The sequence below is a fragment of the Scleropages formosus genome, chromosome 11 (assembly GCF_900964775.1).
Source record: "Scleropages formosus chromosome 11, fSclFor1.1, whole genome shotgun sequence".
NCBI classification, from domain to species: domain Eukaryota; kingdom Metazoa; phylum Chordata; class Actinopteri; order Osteoglossiformes; family Osteoglossidae; genus Scleropages; species Scleropages formosus.
The window spans coordinates 6744468-6765794 of NC_041816.1; the positions used below are offsets into that span (position 1 = coordinate 6744468).

The window sequence follows — 21327 nt, forward strand, 5'->3', positions numbered from 1 at the left end:
CAAAAGAATTCCCCCCCCCCACCATATCATATGTTTTCTAGTTCTGAGATAAACTTGTGATCACTTCTGGGCTCCAGTAAACCAAGGATTTTGTGTGATATAATTACTTGAAAACTACCCGAACTGATAACCATTAATTAATATATCCAAACTCCCTTCAAGACTGAATACGATGTTAATATGTGTCCGAATACACAGACGAGGCGAGATGAGGCACCATATATATCTGAAATAACCGTGTAGATTACATTTTTTAATTCACAACAGTGCATTTGAAGCAGCGCAGATTAAATAACTTGCTGAAAAGCTCAGGTTCAGATCTAGAAGCCACTGCGGCACCTGCATCTCCACTCGCCCAGAGCCGCCACACGCAGCTGCTGCGCAAACACTCAGTTCCTTCTCGCAACTCTGGCGGAAATAGCACGTCCCGTTGCGCAGATGCCGCGCAAAGAGGCCGAGCATAGGTTCTCATGTGACATGTCACCAGGTTTTTAGTCAAGGCTCCGTCTCGGATGGAGGTGTCGCCGCGCGCATCGGGCGCCAGAACGATGAGCACTAACCACCTCGGAGTCGGAGCTGCGCTGCTCTCTCTCATCCTCACGTCTACCTGTTGCTCCTGCTTAGAGACGAGCAGAAACGGCTCTCCTCCCAACATCGTCATCATGCTGATGGACGATGTAAGGAACTTGTCACTTCTCTTCTGTCCCTTTTGCTTTGGCTTCACTCACTGCTTCGCTCTACTCAGTGCTCCTCGCTTTTAAAGTGACCGTTACGATGCGATCCTTCGCAATGTTGAACTCAGAGCTGAACACACTTACGAATCTGTTATTCTGACTGACTCGTGTATAAAAACGCTGTTTTGTTGCCATTCTGCAGCAGGAAATGTAGTGCCACGTGTGGAACTTACTATAAAACTCCATTTATGTGGTACATTTGTCCAGTACTACTTGCAGTGTGTTAATTCACATTAATTTGCAGTTGTTTGAACACCATCATTGAATGTTGGGAGGGATTCAGCAGCTCTGAGAGACAGAGGGTGCTCCTTAAACCACAGTGGGTCAAGACTGAGAACCAGCATGGTTTTGATTTCGAACCCCTCGCGAGTGGGACCATCAAGAGCCCACAGTGGTACCTGAAGTGCTGTGTATTGATGAAGGGTACTGCAACATGGGTGGGATTCAAACCCGTTTTGTGCTGGTTGCAAGGCGTCAGCTGTAACCAGAGTATTATCTGCTGCCAAACTTTGGTGACCCAGTTGATGTCCTGTTTCAGATGGGCTGGGGTGACCTGGGGGTGTTTGGCCAGCCGGCAAAGGAGACCCCAAACCTGGACCGCATGGCTGCTGAGGGAATGCTCTTCCCCAACTTCTATGCTGCAAACCCCCTTTGTTCCCCATGTGAGTCTCATCATGTTCCCTGGACCGGGCCTGGGAAACAAGTAAACACATCTTGAAAGTTGCAGTTTCAGTTTGTTTCAACTGGTCTGAGTATAGTGATATATTTTTCATGCTCAGTACCTCACTAGTAAAACTGCAGGTCCTCTGCCTCTACTCCGTAGTCCTTACCCACCATTCTGGTTGTGGAACTGCATTGTTGAAGGGGGGTAATGACCAAATAGCTTTGATTTCATCCTTTAAGATCAGTGTTAATGTACAACTCTGTGCTTTATTATAATTGCTTTTTTCTTATGTGTATGCCAGCATAGTTTATTATTATTATTATTATTATTGTTGACCTTTATTTAGCTGATGTGATAGCCCAAACCACTACGCCACTGCTGCCCACAGTTTATTGCTGATTTACTGTCATGCAGCCTGTATGCATTGATTGATTATGTGTTAAGTGGTCTGAGATAACCATGCTGGTCGGGGCCCTATGGTCATGAGAACTCTGTGGGCCACTTATCCGGAACAGTGTCTAGGTAGACATTGTCCATAGAAGGTATGGCTGAATTAGTTATTTTCCAAATACATCATTACCAAAATAGTCTTACACTATTGGTATGATTTTAAAATCTTTTTGCATAAATAGAAAGTTGTTTTGTACATAGTAACAGTAATAAAAATTCTATTGTTATTATTTATTATTGCTAGTAATTCTTTTGCTCAAAGAAAGTAGTAATTGCAATTCTTCTTATTATTATATTATTATTGCTATTATTTGTTGCTGGAATTTCATTTGCTGGCTCCAGGGATGAACTGTTGCCTGTTGAATTTTCCCCTTCTGCACACAAGTCTTGCAATGTGCTTATAATCATTATGGCTGTAAGAAGGACTCTTAAAGGCCTTCATTTTAAGAATTGATTTCTGTTCGTGCTACTGACTCGTCAGTCAGGAATCAGACTATTTCACTTGAATGGTGATTAAGAAAGAAGAGAAATTTTAGGCTGAGGGGTGGGTAGTAGGTGCTGAAATCCCGCAGAAGACTGTTCTCAGTCTGATGAATAATTCAAAACACTAAGCTGTACGCGCTTGGATGATAGTGGTAAGAAGACTCATTATGGTAATGGGGATAATGTACTTTTGAAATATGCTAATTAGACCTAATTTAAGAATTTGCATAAATGTGCTATTTAAATGAGATGTGCCATTAGGCCTTTTCTTTTCTAATTAATATTTCAGCAAATAAGACTTTATCAATTATTAATCTCCTACGTGCATGATTTGTGCACCCTATAGAAGTCGTAAGTGCAGGGCCTGGAACTTTATTAGCAGCAGGGAGAAGGTGCTGCCGTAGGACCCTGACCCATGTGCATTAATTATAATTACAGTTCCATCACATGCTGAGATGGAAGCGAGAGCAGTTATCAGAAATATGAGTTCAGCTTTCCTGCATTGTGCTGCTTGCATCGTGCTCAATTTTCTTCAAATCCGAAATGCAGCTCTATCTCCTCCTTTGGCGGAGTTCGGAACTCTTATCAATACTCCAGCTCATAAACCGTGAATTGTAAAATACAATCTGCAGTCTGTTTACTTCCTGGTGAGCGAGACTTTTGTTAGCAATCACGAAATAAAGCACCATACTGCTTTTATTAAAATCTCTTGTGATGCGGCACAGCGTAATTACGTGAAATTAAAAGTTAATCATTTCTCTTCTTAATAGAAAGTAAGTTTTGAAGATGGGAGTGGGCTTTGAGCTGTTAGTCTGTTAGTGGTAAACACAGAGTTTTAATTTCAATGGGGCAACAACAATTTTTTTTGGCTGTTTCACTCATGTGCTGTGTGCGTTTCCTCTTTTGACAGCTAGGGCGGCGCTGCTGACAGGGAGGCTGCCTGTTCGGAATGGATTCTACACTACGAACGCCCATGCCAGGAATGGTGAGGCCGATGCTCACCCTTTTTAGCCACTCTCTCTTAGAACAGTGTTTTTTTAATGGCCCCTTTGTTCTCCTAGAGAATCCAGCCTTCTCCACCCAGAGGAATTGTTTTTAAGCTATGTTTCAATTAGCAGCTGATATCAGAAATCACACCAGTGGCTTCATTTAAGTAGTTTGGAGTCTCCACCTCTAGCTGCTTGGTGGCCCCACTCACAAGGACTCCAAAATCGAAAGTCTCTTGGGTCCCAGTTTTGGCCCCGATGTGTTGGAACGAACTCCCTCTGTCTCTCAGAGGAGCTGGATCCCTCCCAACGTTCGAGAAGGGATTCTAACACATCTGTTTCAGAGCCACTTCTCTCCTGACCTCCTGAAAGCCACATAACTGAGTCTAATACAACCTACTGCGTAGTGGTTAGAGCTGCTGCCTTTGGACCCAAAGGTCTCAGGGTCAAGCTTCACCTCTAGCTGTAGTACCCTTGAGCAAGGTACTTACCCTAAATTGCTCCAGTAAAATTACCCAGCTGTATAAATGGGTCAATAATTGTAGCCTTAACATTGTATGTTGCTTTGGAGAAAAGCGTCAGATAAATATACACACACATATCGAACATGAATAAATGTAAATGCTATTATTACGTTTGTATTTGCTATTTGATTGTCTTTTCTATAGGACCTTCCTGAAGGATGCGAATTAACCACACAGTGGTTTTAGACAATCAAGCTGTGGGTCGATAATCCTGTGTCTGTATCTAAAGCCCTTTGTCTGTTGTTGACGCTCTTTTGTTTACTCCGAATTGCACATGACCTACGGAAATAACCGTCCGATCAGTGGGAAAAATGTAAATGTGATGTGAACGTAAGATTGAACAATGAACGGATTTGTTGAAGCATGAATTCCAAGAGCGCACGACGGGCCTGGAAAACAGTACGGCGGCACCCTCTGCAGCGCCAGTAAATGTGTATTTCTTGCCGAGCTGCTGTTGCAGAAATGGCCTGCCTTAGCTCTCATGCGAGCGCTGCTAACAACCTTTGTGTTTGCAGCCTACACTCCCCAGGAGATTGTGGGAGGCATCAGCCAGGATGAGATTCTCCTCCCAGAGATGCTGAGAAAGGTGGGCTACGTTAGCAAGATCGTGGGCAAGTGGTGAGTGGCCTTAGTCTCTGCTCCGTGGAAATGATGGCAATGATGGGGCAGCAGGTGGCATAGTGGTTAGAGCCACCGCCATGCACTCAAAGGACCCTGTTTTGAATCTATCCTCCTGTTCTAATACTCTTGAATAAGGAGACTTAGACTGAATTGATACCTTGAAAATTACCCTGCTGTATAAGTGGGTAAATCAGTGTAAGTAGCTTAACACTATAAGTTGATGTGGAGAAAATTCAAATAAATGAATAAAGAACTAAATAAGTAAATGCTGATAGTGGTTATGGTGGTGATTAACTATGTCACGGTCCTCGTTCAGGCACCTCGGCCACAGGTCGCAGTACCTCCCGCTGGAGCACGGCTTCGACGAGTGGTTCGGATCCCCCAACTGCCACTTTGGGCCATACAATGACAGTGACAGGCCCAACATCCCTGTCTACAAGGACTCCCAGATGGTGGGCAGGTAAGGCCCATGCACACGTCAACCATGCCGTGTGCTCGGCGCCGCTTGGGCCTGGTTCGGTGCTTGGCGCCCCACCCCCACTCCACCCGTACTCTCGTTCTCCAGCAGCTGCGCTCGTGCTGCTCCATTTTCCATCCATTTGTTCCTCGCAGACGGACCATATGCGCGTTTGGGGTCACTGGTGCCGGCAGCCGGGCTTTTTCGTGCTTAGCGATGAATTTAATTGACGTACCTGGGCCTGGACAGACGTGCACCCAGGAGACGGCAGGTTGCGTTCGTAGTTTGCGCAGGGACACCTGGAGCAGCCTGAGCATGAGGGACTTTGCAGGAGCGTAGCCGTGTGCTGTGGAGCGCCACCGCACCGCTATTTTCACACAGCCACCATGTCACAGGACTCGCATGTTACCCTCAGATGACAGCTGACATTCAGGCTCGTGAAAGTGAGTCGTAATGGTTAAGTACTTGGAACACATGATAAGAAAATTATAAGTTCAAAACACAGGAGGGGCTCTTTGGCAGGGGGGGCAGACGCATAAGGACAAAATATGAGTTTAAGTGGAAAAAGCATCTGCAGTGTTTATAAAAACATTTACCTTACCTCAGACACTTTTTGATGTACACTTGTATATAAGCTGTGCTAGTCACACACACACACTATCTGAACTGCTTGTCCTATACGGGGTCACGGGGAACTGGAGCCGAACCCGGCAACACAGGGCATAAGGCTAGAGGGGGAGGAGACACACCCAGGACGGGGCGCCAGTCCATTGCAAGGCACCCCAAGCGGGATTTGAACCCCAGACCCACCGGAGAACAGGACCCGGTCCAACCCACTGCGCCACCGCACCCCCCCGGCTATGCTAGTCCCTTAGATATAATAATTTTCTGAGGTGCTACAGTTAGATTTTAAATTTCTTTAATCAAAAGATAATTAATTACTTCAATTGGCTGTAGGTGGCAGACTGGTTGGACCTATTGCCTTCTAATCGAAGGACACAGGTTTGAATCCCACTTCCAGCTGTTGGATCCTTGATGGCTGTACTTACTCTGAATTGATACAGTTAGAAATTACCTGAATGAATAATAGGTAAATCATAAGTAGCTGAGTGTACAAGAACCTAGCTTTGTAAATTTATTTGGAGACAAGCATCAACTAAACGAATAATGATAATACTAATAAATAAAAAAAAATTAAATTTGTTTTCCAGATATTATGAAGAGTTCGAGATCAATGTAAAAACTGGAGAGTCCAACCTCACACAGATATACTTGGAGGTGAGTGAGTGAACGAGTGTATTGTCACCTGGTAATGAAGTGCAGCAATGATGAACTTTACCACGTTTTCCTTTTTCTTTTTTTAAAACCCTGTCTTGCACTTGATAACAATAAGCACCACCAGTAATGTGCCCTGACAGGAAAGCCTGCTGTTCCTGCGTGCCCACGCCAAAGCCCAGCAGCCCTTCTTCCTGTACTGGGCAGTGGATGCCACCCATGCCCCGGTGTATGCTTCCAAGAGCTTCCTGGGGCGGAGTCAGAGAGGCCGGTACTGTCTGAGCGCAACACACACCAGTCAGCTCTTGTGAGCGATGACAGCCATCTTTGTCTGACTGAAGAAGAACCAGTAAAACTGGTTCCAGAGCTCAAGGCTGAGAGTAAAATAACACTTTGAGATCATATGTGAACATGAATACCCAGAAATTAGGCTGGTAAAGTTTCCTGGCATGGTGTGTCGGTCCACATGAGATGTTTTTGGACCTTTGTTGGACACGGTGCCCTTTGTCCCCGGAGAGCCCGAGTAGGAATGTCACCACTCTCAGTGCGTCGCTGTTTAATGGGAGGCAAATGCACCCGCATGAATCGAAAGGTGATTTATTCCCCGTCGCTCTTCACAAGACGTGACTCGAATCTGTCGTGATGGTAAAAAATGGGAGGCTCATTTGGATGCTGCGAATTAAACCAAATCAAATCAGGGGTGAGGCGCCAGGAAAAGGAGGGGAGTGTAAGGCAATCACACTCGTGAAGTGTACACACCACTGCTTTCAGCTTGGGGAATATTGATTAATTACATTGCAAATTTGATGCCGCGTACGCCTCTCCGGTATCAACGAGGGCCAGCCAGAGACGTCTGGTCTCTGTGCCGAGCGGGTTGCTCAGTATTCTGCTTGCTCGCTCGCAGCTCTCGAGGCCCACGGAGCAGCTGGCCTCTGGAATGAGCAATGAGCTCCGCGATGATGAAGACTGCAATGGTGCTGGACTGTGGCAGGAAGAACCGTCCAGATGTTGGAGACAGTTTGCGGGATGCGTCGCGATGACCGAGAGGCCCTGTGATAAAGACGTCCCTTCCATTTTACTGAGATGGATTGAAAGTGTCAGTGCCCCCTCCTTTGGGGAGGTGAGCAATGGGTAGCAGGTGGTGAAGCGGTTAAAGAACTGTTATCTGTTCCAAGGATCCCCAAATTCCCAGCATGCTCTCTGTGGTAACCAGGCCTGTGCAGCACAAACTGACCTTTGACCGTCAATATCAACTCTCGCCGGCCACATAGGTAGAGCTGTTCTGGAATGTTCTGTCCTGACTTGAGTCCTTAGTGTCAAGAGGGCTGTGTCCCTAGTTGCTGTGACGGAGTCCGTCCATCCGGCTGCTCCTTGTCCAGTCCTTTTTTCTACAACTTTTACAAAAATAACCGTCTTTTCGAGAGAATGCATCCTTCTCGTGACATACCCAGACGTGTCCGAATTATGATGACCTCAGTCTCAACGTTTATGCTTCCAGTGAGGCTTCTGTTTTCATTTGATCCTACGTCTATGTGTTTCCCTGTCCAGTATTACATTTGCAGCTGCTCACCTCTACTAATGTAAGTCACAAGGAAGTGCAGGAATTTCCATTTATTAAGTGAGTGCGGGTCATCGTGTGACCATGCCAGTGATGCGTGTTTGGCTGAGACCGCAATGTGATTGTTTTCGGCTGGACTCTGTAGCTACGGTGATGCCGTGATGGAGCTGGACCACAGTGTGGGGGTGATTCTGGATGAGCTGCGGACCCTGGGCCTCGCGGAGGACACCCTTGTCTTCTTCACCTCTGACAACGGGGCTGCCTTGGTGTCGGCCCCCACACAAGGTACCCTCCCACGACGAGTTTTACGCACATGACATCTGATCATTTGGGGACCCTTTTCTCCAACGCAACACATGGCCGACTCCTTTATCCATGGTGACTTACGGTATGAGACACACTACAATAAACTGCCTACAGTCATTGACACACCTGTACAGCAGAGCAATGTAAGATCAGAATCAGAATCAGAATGAGAATGAGCTTTATTGCCAAGTATGTTCACACATACAAGGAATTTGTCTTGGTGACAGGAACTACCACAGCACAGACAGAATGACAGTGACAAGACAGGTGAGAAGATAGAGTATGTGAACAAGGGACAAAAAATATTTAAAAATATAAAGTACCCAATATACAAAAATAGTCACTAGATACAAATGCAAGGGAGTGTGAGTAAGAGGTATGATGTGATAAATAGTTATAAATACAAATATAAATAGCATTATGTATTGCACTGGTTTACTCTCTAGGGGAGAGATTTAGGTGTTCATGAGGTAGATGGCCTGAGGAAAGAAACTTTTCTTATGCCTGGCTGTCCTGGTGCTCGGTGCTCTGTAGCGCCGGCCAGATGGCAAGGGTTCGAAGAGGAAGTGGCCTGGATGTGAGGGGTCTAGATACACACACTGTGGGCCAGTTAGAATCACCAACTCGCCAAACTACCTGACACGTCTTTGAACTGGTGGTGGGGGGAAACAAGAGCACCTGCTGGAAACCCATTTGAACACTTGGCGAACGTGCAAACTCCCCACAGACTGAGGCACGTTCGAACCCATGTGGAAACGCACAGCCCAGGAGCTTGTGCCTTAGCTGTATACATCTAAATGTGTCTTCGATTTCATTTGCGTTCATCTCTCTGCTCGTGAACACTGAGGCTGCTCGGCGTGAGCCATACGCCCGTAACAGAAGGCCTTGTGCACTTCTTTCAGAGGCTCTTTTTAGTCCCAAAGTTCCACGTTTAGGTTTCTGAAACATTTTGAAGCCCCATCACTCAGATGACTCACTGGTGCCACATCCTGTTTTTCACACTGAGACGCCGTATTCTTTCAGGTGGCAGCAACGGGCCCTTCCTGTGTGGAAAGGAGACCACCTTCGAGGGGGGAATGAGGGAGCCCGCCATCGCGTGGTGGCCTGGACGCATCCCAGCGGGGACGGTGAGGGAAGGAGGGGTTGGGACCTCCATGCAGTCGTCTGAAAGTCCACATACAACGAAGCCGTGAAGGAAAGAAGCTGTACTGGAGAGTCCCAGTGTATGTGGGACTCTTTGAAACACCCCCTCCCTCTTCCACAAAAGCCCTTTCTCAAACCCCCCCCATCACTGAATATTTCCCTCCTCATCCGCTAAGCCGGCACGTTCTGCAAATGACTTTTAATTGTATTAGTGGCTGCTGTGACACGTTTGGGCGTGGAGGTGGGGGAGGGTGGCGGCAGAGCGGCCCGCGGGTGCAGTAAGCCCTGGCCCGGCTCCCGTCTCTAGGGGTGTGCTGAGCGCTGATAGCGGTGCCGTGCGCCTGGAGGTGGTGGGATCGGCAGGGTCTTAAACGGCTAATCTGTTTGTGTGTTTGCCGGGGCTGGATGGAGCCGTAATGAGGACCGTATCTGAATGTGCCAGGCGTGCGGGATAAAGGGTGACAAAAAATACTTTTTTTTTTTTTTTTTTTTTGCGAGGGGATCATAGAGGACTGCTGGAAAGGTTGGCATTGCCAGAGATGTGCTGGCATCTCTTTTCCATGCCTTCACACCTGTCACCTGACCATCCTGGTAAACTTCCCACACCAGCGGAGAGAGGGTGTATCGCTGCCCTCAACCTGTGACAGTGGGCTTTAAAATGAGCTGTATAAATGAGTAAAATTATAAGAACACAGTACAGTGTTGTTACTTATAATTTTATCCATTTATACATCTAAATGAGTGCATGTGAATGTAATGTACTTTGATCTGAAAGCTATGGACAGTATTGGGGGGTTTGGTGTTGCAGCGAGTTTGTCCGGGCCACGCTCTCCGGTGGGTCTGGGGTTCGAGTCCCGCTTGGGGTGCCTTGCGACGCACTGGTGTCCCGTCCTGGGTATGTCCCCTCCCCCTCCAGCCTTGCGCCCTGTGTTGCCAGGTTAGGCTCTGGCTCACCGCGACCCTGCTCGAGACGAGTGGTTTCAGCCTCTGTGTGTGTGTGTGTGTGTATATAGACTCACACATCGTGTATATACAGTATGTGTGTATGTATATATAGATATATATATAAGCTATTTTGCATAAGCAGAAATCATTTACATGGATCCATCTCTAAAAGCATAGCTTTATTCTCTTCTATCTCTTTTCTTTTCTAGTTGAACTTTCGCCTGCCTCTCGCTTTGGGTGCCTGTTCCTCGCATGTACCCGCATGTGAAATGAATGTACTGAGTGAGGAAGGGCAAACCTGAGTCCTTACCCACTGCTCTCTCCAGCATAAGGGTCCCTGGGGGTGTTGGGGGGGGGGATCTGGGGTAGAACCAGAATCTGAGGAGAGGGTTAGCAAAGGAGTAGAATGCGCTGGGCTGCACGTTCCCCCAGTGGTGGTGAGCTGATGGCCCCCCCACCTCTCCCCAAAGCTGCCATCACAGCCCCTTTTGTTGTGTTTATCAGCAGGGAGACACAGAGCCTGAGCACATTGGATAGGGCTGGCGGCTGTGCGCCGTCAGATAGCGGGCGCAGGGATTTACTCTCAACGCAGCGCAGTCGCAGCCTGGCAGAAGGCAAGAGAGCCACAGACGGAAGAAGGATAAATGGCAAGGAATGAAAAGAAGAACATGCACCCCTTCAAATGTTTTTAATACATTAATATTTTAAAATGTGCTCCATTTTACATATATACACACAAACACACACACACATACATACACACACACACACACACACACACTTCTTTTTGCATCAGGAGGAATTCTTGAAGCACTACCCAGAAGTCAGCTTTATTAATTGTCCTCTTTGATTCCTTCTTTTTTTACCTCCTTTATTTCTGTTAAGCCTGGAAGGACAGATAATGTAATATGTGCTCCCGACGCGTTCCGGCTCCCGGTGGCTGTCGGAGAAAAGGAAATCTGTTTTTTCTGGTGTGTGTGTGTGTGTGTGTGTGTGTGTGTGTGTGTGTGTGTGTGTGAGTGTGTGCGCTGAGGGGGTTTGGGGGTGTGTGTGGGGGAGGGGGGGGGGGGGGGTGGCGGCACCGGCAGCTGCTCTCGCCTGATAGGCTTATCTGATGGCGGGAGCTGAGGCTTCCTCAAAGGGCCGCTCGGGAGGGAACGGCGGAGAAAGATCAAGGATGACAGCGAAAAAATGGCGTTTTATCTGAGCACGGTTCAAAGTTTATAAATAAAATAAAGCTTTTCACAGGGCTGGGAGAGCAAGATAAAGCTGGAGCCTCAGCCCGCATCCTGACACTGTTCTGTGTCTCAGCCGCTAATTTACAGAGACGCGTGTAGTTCATAATAAACCTGCGAGCACAGATTACAGGGGGTGGGTGGATGGGGTGGGGCATCTGGGGGGGCGTCGGTGTACCGGAAATTCTCCATCCGGACCCGATACCCACCCACAGAGTGCCACGCTTCTGCATCTCAATGCGTGTGAAAGCTGTGCCGTTGTGCTGTCATGACGAGTGTCCTCCATGTGCTCCTGCCTCGTATCTCCTGGGCTCTGGGTTTCAATCTGTCTCACTCTGTGTGGAGTTTGTATGTTCTCCACATGTTTGCATGGGTTTCATGGTGCACCGTCTCCACTACAGGTCTCTCAACAGCTGGGCAACATCATGGACCTGTTCACCACCAGCTTGGCTCTGGCTGGGTTGCCCGTCCCAGAAGACCGCATCATCGATGGGTTGGACCTCAGCCCTGTCCTCCTCAACAGCTCGTTGATTGACAGGTGAGCTGTCACGCCCACCATCTGAGGGTATTTTGAAGGGTCAGCAGTGTAGGTCAGTGCACCCACTGTGGGGTTTGTCCTTGGGAATATCTGTTCAGAGCAGTGCTCTGAATTCCAACCCGCACCGTGGGTTTTGGTGGATTCTGGCCATGCCCTGTGGGAAGGATCTGCTGGGGGTCCACAGAGGGAGGCCGCTGCTGACTTTGAGAACAGAAGGGAATGAGAGATGGAGGGGTCTGGTCTGGGCTTGGCTGGAGGCAAAGCTCGGCTCCCTTATCGGCACCATCCAGAAGCCTCCAATCCCATTTCACACCCAACAGGCCCATCTTCTATTACCGCGGCAACGAGCTGATGGCAGTGCGGCTGGGGCTCTACAAGGCACACTACTGGACCTGGAGCAACTCGTGGGAGGAGTTCCACAAGGTGAGAGCGTCTTTCAGCCTGAGAGTTCCAGAGAAGTACAGAGAAAAAGAAGGCGGTGGCTCGCAGCACCTTGGCTGAGAGATTGGATGTGGTTCCGTCCCCTGTCCAACCTCTGTGCAGTTTGCATGTTGTCACTGTGTTCAGGTGGGTTTCCTCCAGGTGCTCTGGTTTCCTCCCGCAGTCCAAAGAAGTGTTTCAGGTCTGTGCGTGTGTGTGTTACGCTGCTGTGCTGTATAGATGTGTGAATGACTGTAGGCAGTTTACTGTAGTGTGTTTAACAAAAAGATAAAGGTTTTACGTAAAATACGAGCAAAAAAGTACCATAGTATGTGTCTGTGGAGAAGAGTGTGGCTAAATGAATAGATGTAATTTAAGATGAGCTGAGTGACCACATTTAATTGGAGGCACTGTCAGGATCCAAAGCGCTGATGTCAGCAAGGCTGTGAGCTCAGCAAAATTCTTTGATCAGCTAATAGAAATGTTCCCGAAATGCAGAAGGGCTCTTTTTCAGGTGAACGGACAAGGCCCTTTAAACACAGCTGAGCCCCGCTTCCTGAGACCACGGTTTGCCTTTCTCAAACGAGCGTTAGCCTTTGTTTTATGGCCTGTCGGCTGCCTCAATAGCTCTCTCCTGGAGGGCCGCGAATCAATAGCTGCCTGCTTTATCAGTCCACGTGAACTGAAGTGGAACTTCACAAATAATGGCGTTTGATTGCCTGCGAGTTGCCTATCGATCAGCGTCGTGAGGAGACAGAGGTACTCGCAGCCCGAGGGGGTGGGTGGGTGGGGGAGCCTTTCTAGGTGGTTAATGCTTTAGATGTTGACCGGTGCCCTGGTGTGAGCTGTCAGATGGGTGAGAAATGGCGAACTGGGAGAGTTTGGAGCCCCGTGTTCTACGCTGACCTCACCTCTCACTGTCCAGCTGGCGTTTCCGTCGCGTGCGTTAGATACATAAAGAAATGGGGTCCGTCCCTTCTCGACCTGCTGGAAATGATGGCCTAATGGCTGTGGAAGCCATTACGTCTGCCTTGCGGAACCTGTCCGACTCGACCGTGTGTAAAATGAGAAATTTCACAGGGATCAGCGCTTGGCTGTGAATGGTGGAGGCTCTCATGACAGTAACGCTGGCGATTCAGAGCCGCAGCCAGAGGCCTGCTCTGCCTCACACCATGCAGCCTGCTCCGCCAGGGTCTGCGGTAACCCTAACCATCGAGCGAGGTCACAGGAAACGCTGTAGACGTGAGGGCTCGTTCTCAGATAAAGTGAAACCGGCATGGGACGTCGGCAAAGCTTGTGATGAATGGTGGGTTTGGACCCCCTGTTGTGGGTTCATAGTGAGCAAGGCACTTTGTTTGAAGGATGCTGTGTTCGGAAGCTACGGCTTCCCTTCAGATGGTATTTCACCAAAGGAGTGTGGTACGGAGTCCCCACAGAGAGAGCACCGCTCCTACACGATGACTGCCGCTGAAAGCATTTTATGGTCTAAATCAGATTTTGGAATGGCGCACGCTAACTTCAGTGCGCTTTAAATAAAGCCCTACTTCAGGTTAGCGGTGTGTGAGGCTTTCCCTCTCACGTGGTCCTTCAGCTATATTAGTGGGAAAAAGTGAGGCTCGGAAGGGCCGTCCCAGAATCCTCTGGGACTGAGATGTTTTAGTCTTCCAAGACCCCGAGAGCAGCAGTATGACGGGCTGAACCAAAGGCAACCTCGGTCAAAGGGTCACCGTGTGGCGCTCAGCCGTGACAGCAAGATGGGCATGTGCGTGGGAAGTGGACGCTGCTGAGCTCCTCTTGATCACTGCATGGAGGCTCTAGGCCTGAGGGACACCAGTGAGGAACCCTCCAGTCTGTGGGATAGGAGCAGCTCCTGCAGCACCATGTTCCAGGAGGAGATGCAGAGGTCTGGCAGTCACATTTGTGGAGCCCTTAGACAACAGTCCATTCGGCAGCCCGTAGACTGCCCCACACACACACACACATGCACGCACATACACACATATTTACAGGTATACCCCAGTATGCGGACTCCCGGTTTACAGATGGTTGGTGTAACTGCTCAAGAATAGCTGTACTCATGTTCAGTATACAGACCGAATTAAGGAAATGTCACCTAACAAGGTACAACATAGACTCATATCATGTTTTACATCATATATATGGCGGCAGATCTTTTCTAATAAAACTGCGTATTACACACACACATTTTCTGAACCGCTTGTCCCATACGGGGTCACAGGGAACCGGAGCCTAACCCGGCAACTCAGGGCGTAAGGCTAGAGGGGGAGGGGACACACCCAGGACGGGACGCCAGTCCATCGCAAGGCATCTCAAGCGGGACTCGAACCCCAGACCCACTGGAGAGCAGGACCCGGTCCAACCCACTGCGCCACCGCACCCCCCTGTGTATTATTAAACAACATTTTTATTTGTTGTTTTTTCCATGGTAGAAATTTAGTTTATATTAGTCATTAATATTGTTTATGTTAGTAATTTTTAGTTTATTCTAATAGGAAAATTCCCAGATTTTCGGCATCCCAGTCCTGGGTTTGCCTCGTTGAAACAGGCCCTGTCTCAGGGCACGTCCAACATTTACAGCTGAAGTGAATTGAAGGTCATGTTATTCTGATGGCATTTAATGGATGCTGATCCTTTGCCTGTTTGTCCTTCCACGCTTTCAGGGCGTTAACTTTTGTCCCGGAGAAGAAGTGGACGGGGTAACAACTCACGACCAAAAGGAACACACCATGCAGCCGCTCATCTTCCACCTGGGCCGGGATCCCGGAGAGAAATTCCCCATCAGGTGAGTGCATCCAAATTGATCGCCGGTGCATCGGCTGATTCCCTCCCGGAAATGGGCAGCATTCTCTTTGGGCTGGAGGACCATCGCTACCTGATTTCTTACCGAGTGTCCCTCACAAGTATGGGCGCATCCAAATGTCACACCCAGGCAAGAGTCACAGGAGCCATGTGCCATCCATTCCGCCTAATCCTGGATCAAGCGGCCGGCGCACCGGCTGCCTGTTGAAGAGACGAAAAGAAGGAGGATACTTTGGAGGTTAAGTCGAGTGAAGAATTTATGGGATCGGTGCAAGACAGCTCCTTCTGCAGAGCCGTGGAGAAGACTAAAGATTAATATGCATAAGTCAAGACTGGCAAAGGTCACTTTCCTGCTTGAAAGGCCCTGCGGTTAGCTAGGAGTGTCAGGGGAGCTGCAGCTGTGAAGATAGAGATTGATTGTTTCGGGAGGATGCTAATTCCGATAAATGCTCTTGGCATTTTAAGGCCGTGGATTTGTGGGAAAGAGCTGTTTCCACTGTGCGGACGCTGGGAGTTACTGCTCAGATGTCGATAGTGGCACTGGATGTTGAGCGCGAGTAAAACTTGCAGGTAATGAAGAGTGACGACCCATCGGGGGAGGTGGACTGTCACCCCTGAGACCCCCCTGGCCCAAAATTAATATTAGTGATGCGGAACCCTCCCCCCCCTTGTTCAGGTTTTCCTCTCGACTGCCTTCAGTTCCAGCCCATGGCTTCGTCCCAGGAAACACATTGTGGGGCCTGTCTTTGCTACCACTTTGAGAAGCAGGGCCTGGGGGCCCATTTCAGAGGACAAGCTGAGCTAATTTACTCCATCCCACCCCCACCCCCGCCCTAGTGTCAGGCTGATGGCCCAGTGCTGCCTGTGTGCTCATCAGGACCGAGTGGGGGCCTTCACTCACCGGCTGGGTTCAGAGAACCACTTGTGATGATGTAGAGCCTTTTGTCACCCATACGGTCAACACTCAGTATGTCAGCCACAGTGGCCCTGGGCCGCCCCCGGTGGGGAACCAGGGCACCAATGGGAGGCAGGTGTTCCATCATCCAGTTTGGGATGAAATGGGTATTGGAAGTGTGACGTTGCCTTGTCAGGTCAGTCAGGTCAGCGTCAAGTTGAGACAAAATTCACCAGAAGTGACGTTTACTCTTACCGTGCATAAAAACAGAGCGGTCACCAGATGAAGATCCCCCATTTTTGAGTTAGAAATCAACAGGTCATCCCTGTGTGTGTCCATTTCCACCTGCTGGCTGGGGGAAGCAGGTTGGACTGTGTGAAGGTCTGTTCTCATTAGGACGACAGAGGAGGCTCTCTCTCCAGTTCCTGTCGTGCCCTCCTCCTCTCTATGATGCTGTGACATTCACCGCAAACATTCACCGGATGTTTGTGTCTCTCGACCCAGTGCTCACCATTGGCTGCCTACGAGCACTTCACCCCCCCCCCCCCCCCCCCCCAGGCAGCAGTCCTCAGTAAACTGCCCAGTTTCCTCCAGAGAGGAGCGGCAGGGGCAGAAAGGTCCACCCGCCTCCCCATCTCCGATTGCCTTGCCCCGTGCATGTGTGTTGTTCAGCGTGTGCAACTTTGTGTCTTTGTTTCTTAGTCATTTGTTCTGTTTTCATGAGTTTCAGTGTGAGTGGTTGTGTCTGATTGATTCTGTGTCTTTGTGTGTGTTTCTCTGTGTATGTGTTAGTGTGTGTGTGTGTGTGTGTGTGTGTGTGTGTGTGTGTGTTTGAGGATATGAATCCCTAATCAGTGCAGTCACGCTCCTGAACAGTGCCCCTCTCCCCCCCGAGGGGGTTATACAATATAAATCAAAGGGCTTCATTTGCATTTAGTGTTGTTATTATTTCCATTCTTCTCACTCTGGAAGTCAGCTCAATAATGAACCTTGCAGACAGTGCTTTTTATATATGAATTAAGATTTTTTGTTTATGAACTGGAAATAAATTAGCAATTTTGCTAATTATTTAAAGTAGACTTATGGACTGTGTTGGTAATTCTCACTGCACAGTAAAATTACTACAAATTAAAAATAGTACATTTAAGCTGGGTGTCTGTATATAACAATTATGCAGATACTGATGCTTTCATTATACTCCAGCTGTTATTTTTAAAAAAAAATCTGCAGAGAAAAAGTATTTATCTTGGCTAATTATTATATTTCTATGGGCCAAAGAGTTAAATAGGCCTAGAACTTCTGCTTTCTTATATCAGTGGGAAGTATATTGCAGTGATTTTCTTGTAGTTTTGTATTAACAGAACTGTACCTCCCGTTAGTAAATTGAATAACTTTTATTTGAACTAGTATATATGCCTTTATTATTTGTTCGTTTATGTGACGCTTTTCTCCAGAGTGATTTTCAGTGTTAGGGACATCACACCGCTTTACCGTTTTCACAGCTGGATAATTTTTACTGCACCAATTCAGACTAAATACCTTGATCAAGGGTACTGCAGTGAGATTCAAACGTGAGTCATTCGGTGTCAAGGCGATGCTCTAACAACCACTATGCCACCTGCTGTCCCTGTAGAGTATATATCTTAGGGTTTTGTCAGTTTCTGCCACTTTTGTACATTTCTTAACAAAAAGGTAATTAAAGTAATCTCAGTTTTAAAGTAAAGCAATGATGTCAATTTTGATAAATTTGCACAACAGGATGGAATATGATTAGCTAGAACCTGAACCTCTCAGCCGCAGCACCCTGCAGATGGGGTCGGTGTCGTTCTCAGTGGGTAAAGTCTGAACTGCTGCAGCCTCGGGAAGGGGGTGCCGTTACTGTGATCTCCATCGAGAAACACAGCAGAGGGGATTTATTGTGTGGTGAAAGCTGTGTGCTCCCAGGGAGCGGAGCATCGTGGGTGCTGGGGTGTGAGGAGGACGGGGCCCTGAGCGATTACACTAATTGATGCATCACCCCGTGCATGCACACACACCCTCCCCGGGGGCCAATCAGCGCGTGGGCAGTGGTGAGGGTGCGCCATCTGACACAGGTGCTGTATCCACTGGCATTATGGGCTGTAATTGCACTAGTGAGATTTACCACATCCCCCTGTCCTGAGAACATCCCCCCCCCCCCCCAACAAACGATGTGTTGCTTTGATTATACTCAAAACAAGCTCCATTTGTTCAATCCGACCCAACAGAGAGCTGCTCGCTGGACTCCACAACAACAAGAAAAAAATTGCACAAAGGGGAAAAGGACAGCCAGGTGATTCCCTGAGCAGCGGTGTGTGTGTGTGTGTGTGTCAAGTCTACTGCAAACCACTTTTATGTGATATGTTACCAGCGAGGAAGGGATGTCATCTGGGAAGGGCCTTCAGTGAGCGCAATATGTTAGTGCAGAAAAGGTTACACAGCGGTACGTGATGGAGGCTCTGTCTGTGTGTGTTGAACTCTCCACTTTCTGCCACCTTCTTATCTCCAGGTGCAATTTGAAATTTCTCTCATATTATCATCAAAAAGGAAGACGTGTGTTGTGCATGATCACTGATCATCAGCATGTTTGTGTGCACGCTACTGGTTTCTTCTGCCCAGTGTGTGTCCGTGTATTTATTGTATTTATGTGTATGTCTCTTGTCCTTTTTTGTGTGAAAACGTGCAAGAATTCAGATTAAAACTGCATTTATTTTATTAGAGTGCTCTCCTTTCCAGGGGTGACACACACACACAGACCGCTTAACACTGTTCCAGGGACAGATTCGGCACAGAAAGGCAGCAGTAACAGTTTTATCGTGAACTAGTGGGATAAGGCAGCTGGCAGCTGAGGAGAGGAAAACAAAATAGAAAAATTAAACCTGTGTGGCTGCTCACCCCTCCTTGGCATCCTACTGTGGGGACAGGGGACCTGTGCGGACATGTCTAGAACACATGGTAGGTATGTATTTGAGGTAGAGCTATTGTTTGTGGAAGCTGAGGCTTATATCCAGGTCCACGGTGGCTGATTGTGTGTGTGTGTGTGTGTGTGTGTGTGTGTGTTTTTTTTTTTTTTGGAGAGATTCCCCCGGTCTCACTCTCTGCCACCCACCTCCCCCAGCGTGCTGAGTGAGGAGTACCGCACAGCTCTGCAGAACATCTCCCCAGTGGTGGAGCGGCACAAGAAGAACCTGGTGGTCGCAGTACCGCAGCTCAACATGTGTGACTTGGCAGTCATGGTGAGGAGAAAGACTGGCTCCGGAGTCTCTGTTCTGCCTCTGCCCCCAGTCAACACCCGGAATGTGTCTCACTCCACTGCCTCCACCCCTCCCCACCCTTCTCCACACTCTCACCCACATCTACCTCTGGCTCCATCTGTGACCAGAGGAGATGCCTGAACAAGTTATTTGTCCTTAAAGAGGGATTTTTACGTTTCCATTATTAGCTGACACTTTCCTCCCAAACGACATGCAATAAAATACCCATTTACAGTGGGGTAATTTTACTGGAGCAGTTCAGGGTAAGTATCTTGAAAAAGGGTGCAAGGAGGGGGTTTCGAACCTTGGCCCTGGAGTGCGAGGCAGCAGTTCTGCCCCATTTTTGGAGCAACAAGTCGTGTCCCCTCCCCTCGGTAAACTCCTGTGCCTCTAATAACGATGTACTGTATTTCCACTCTCAGTAACAGCGTCTTTATTGCTCTGCCCATTTCAAGGGTAAATATTCGCATGACTCCATAAATAGAGAAACTGAGGGATGTTTTCTCAGTTCATAAATGCCTTTCTCTTTGGGATTTGTTTACTGGAACTTCTTTCTCCGTTCCTTATTAAAGAGTCTCATTGTACTCGCGCTAATCGAACCCGATCTCCCTCTTCTCTGTCGACCTCCTGTTGCTGAGATGTTTAAGATTTCTCAGCTGTAATTAGGCAGTGTTTCACTGAATGTGTTTATTAAAAAAGATGAGGCAATTTTGTCTCTTATTGTGATATCAAAGTGGAATTTTGATGTTTTTGGCCCTCTGTAATGACCCAGCAGAGCAAGAGCGCCACCAAGTGTCACCTGTTGGGCAGGGCATGTGTGATGATTGGAAAGCTTTACCTTCTCTCCATGTGGATTCCTCTTTCCTCTCTCCTCTCCGTGTGGTTCTGCCTAATGTGTCATGTCATGTTTCTTCTTTCACAGAACTGGACCCCAGCTGGGTGCGAGAAGCTGGGGAAGTGTCTGAAGGGCCCCAAGTCGCAGCCTTGGAAGTGTGACTGGCCCCACTGAGCAGCAATGGAGAGAACACACACGCGCAAAAAAAATCAGGGACCACTTTCTGTCTTTGATATCATAGCACTGCGATGATTCTGCAATCAGACTTAATCCAGAAGCACTTTTTAAACTGTTATAATTTATGAAGGGAAAAGACATTCTTAGGAAAATATTCTGGGGATAATTCTAGCCGGTTTGGCCAATGTTTGTAAGGGGTTGCAAAGCAATACCTTGTAGGGTTATATGAACTTTTTAGGATAATGGGAAGAAAGTGAAGAGTGGATCTTTTGTGTTTCATGTTGGAAGTGATTCAGGGTGAAAATGTAAACGTGTACATATTTTTAAGTAAAAAAAAAAAAAGTGAAACACCTCAGTCACGTGCAGCTGTCAGTGTTTGACTGGTGCAGCTTGCAGAAGTGAGCGATGACATACAAAGGGGTGGTCGTCAGGGTGCACTGATCGTCCACATGTTGACATACACATCTCATAATTTTCTGCACAGTGCAGCCAGAAGAACACTAAATGTGCATCACATCTTCCTCTGTCATCAGCTCTCCACATTACAAATTGGCACATTTAAATCCTGCATATCCACATTTTTGATAAATTCATACTTTATGCTTTTCTAGCAACAGGCTTTCAGAAATCTCGTTCTAGTTTTATATGTACATGTAACTATATATGTGTTTGTGTACAAGGGAATGACTTTGACAGTTAGTCTAATTGAGTTATGAGTTATGAGGTTGGTTGCACCACAGGTGAGTTTATTCCTGCTGTAAATAAATGAAGTCACTCAACAGTTTGTACTTATCTGCAAAAACATGCTCAAATGTTTTTATGGAGTTTGTATAAACTGTTTTGAAGATGGGATAATGTTTCAAGAACAGTATGTAAGCAATTAAGGAAGACTTGAGTAAACAAATGACCGTGGTCAAAGGGATGGACATGGCAGCTGCGAGTGCTGGAAGAGGCACTGAATAGTAGAAACATTGTAGACTTCAAATCTA

At 47.7% G+C, this 21327-nt stretch overlaps 1 protein-coding gene across 1 annotated transcript; it reads left to right on the forward strand.

Moving 5' to 3' along the window:
• The first annotated feature begins 446 nt into the window (after nucleotides 1–446).
• On the forward strand, nucleotides 447–20933 carry galns (galactosamine (N-acetyl)-6-sulfatase). Its single transcript, XM_018752490.2, has 14 exons — nucleotides 447–677; nucleotides 1273–1396; nucleotides 3242–3316; nucleotides 4357–4459; nucleotides 4779–4922; nucleotides 6131–6197; nucleotides 6338–6465; nucleotides 7898–8037; nucleotides 9082–9185; nucleotides 11783–11919; nucleotides 12240–12342; nucleotides 15021–15142; nucleotides 19191–19308; nucleotides 20249–20933. The coding sequence occupies exons 1-14, from the start codon at nucleotides 513–515 to the stop codon at nucleotides 20333–20335; spliced, it is 1617 nt and encodes a 538-aa protein (XP_018608006.1). The 5' UTR covers nucleotides 447–512; the 3' UTR covers nucleotides 20336–20933.
• The last annotated feature ends 394 nt before the right edge of the window (nucleotides 20934–21327 follow it).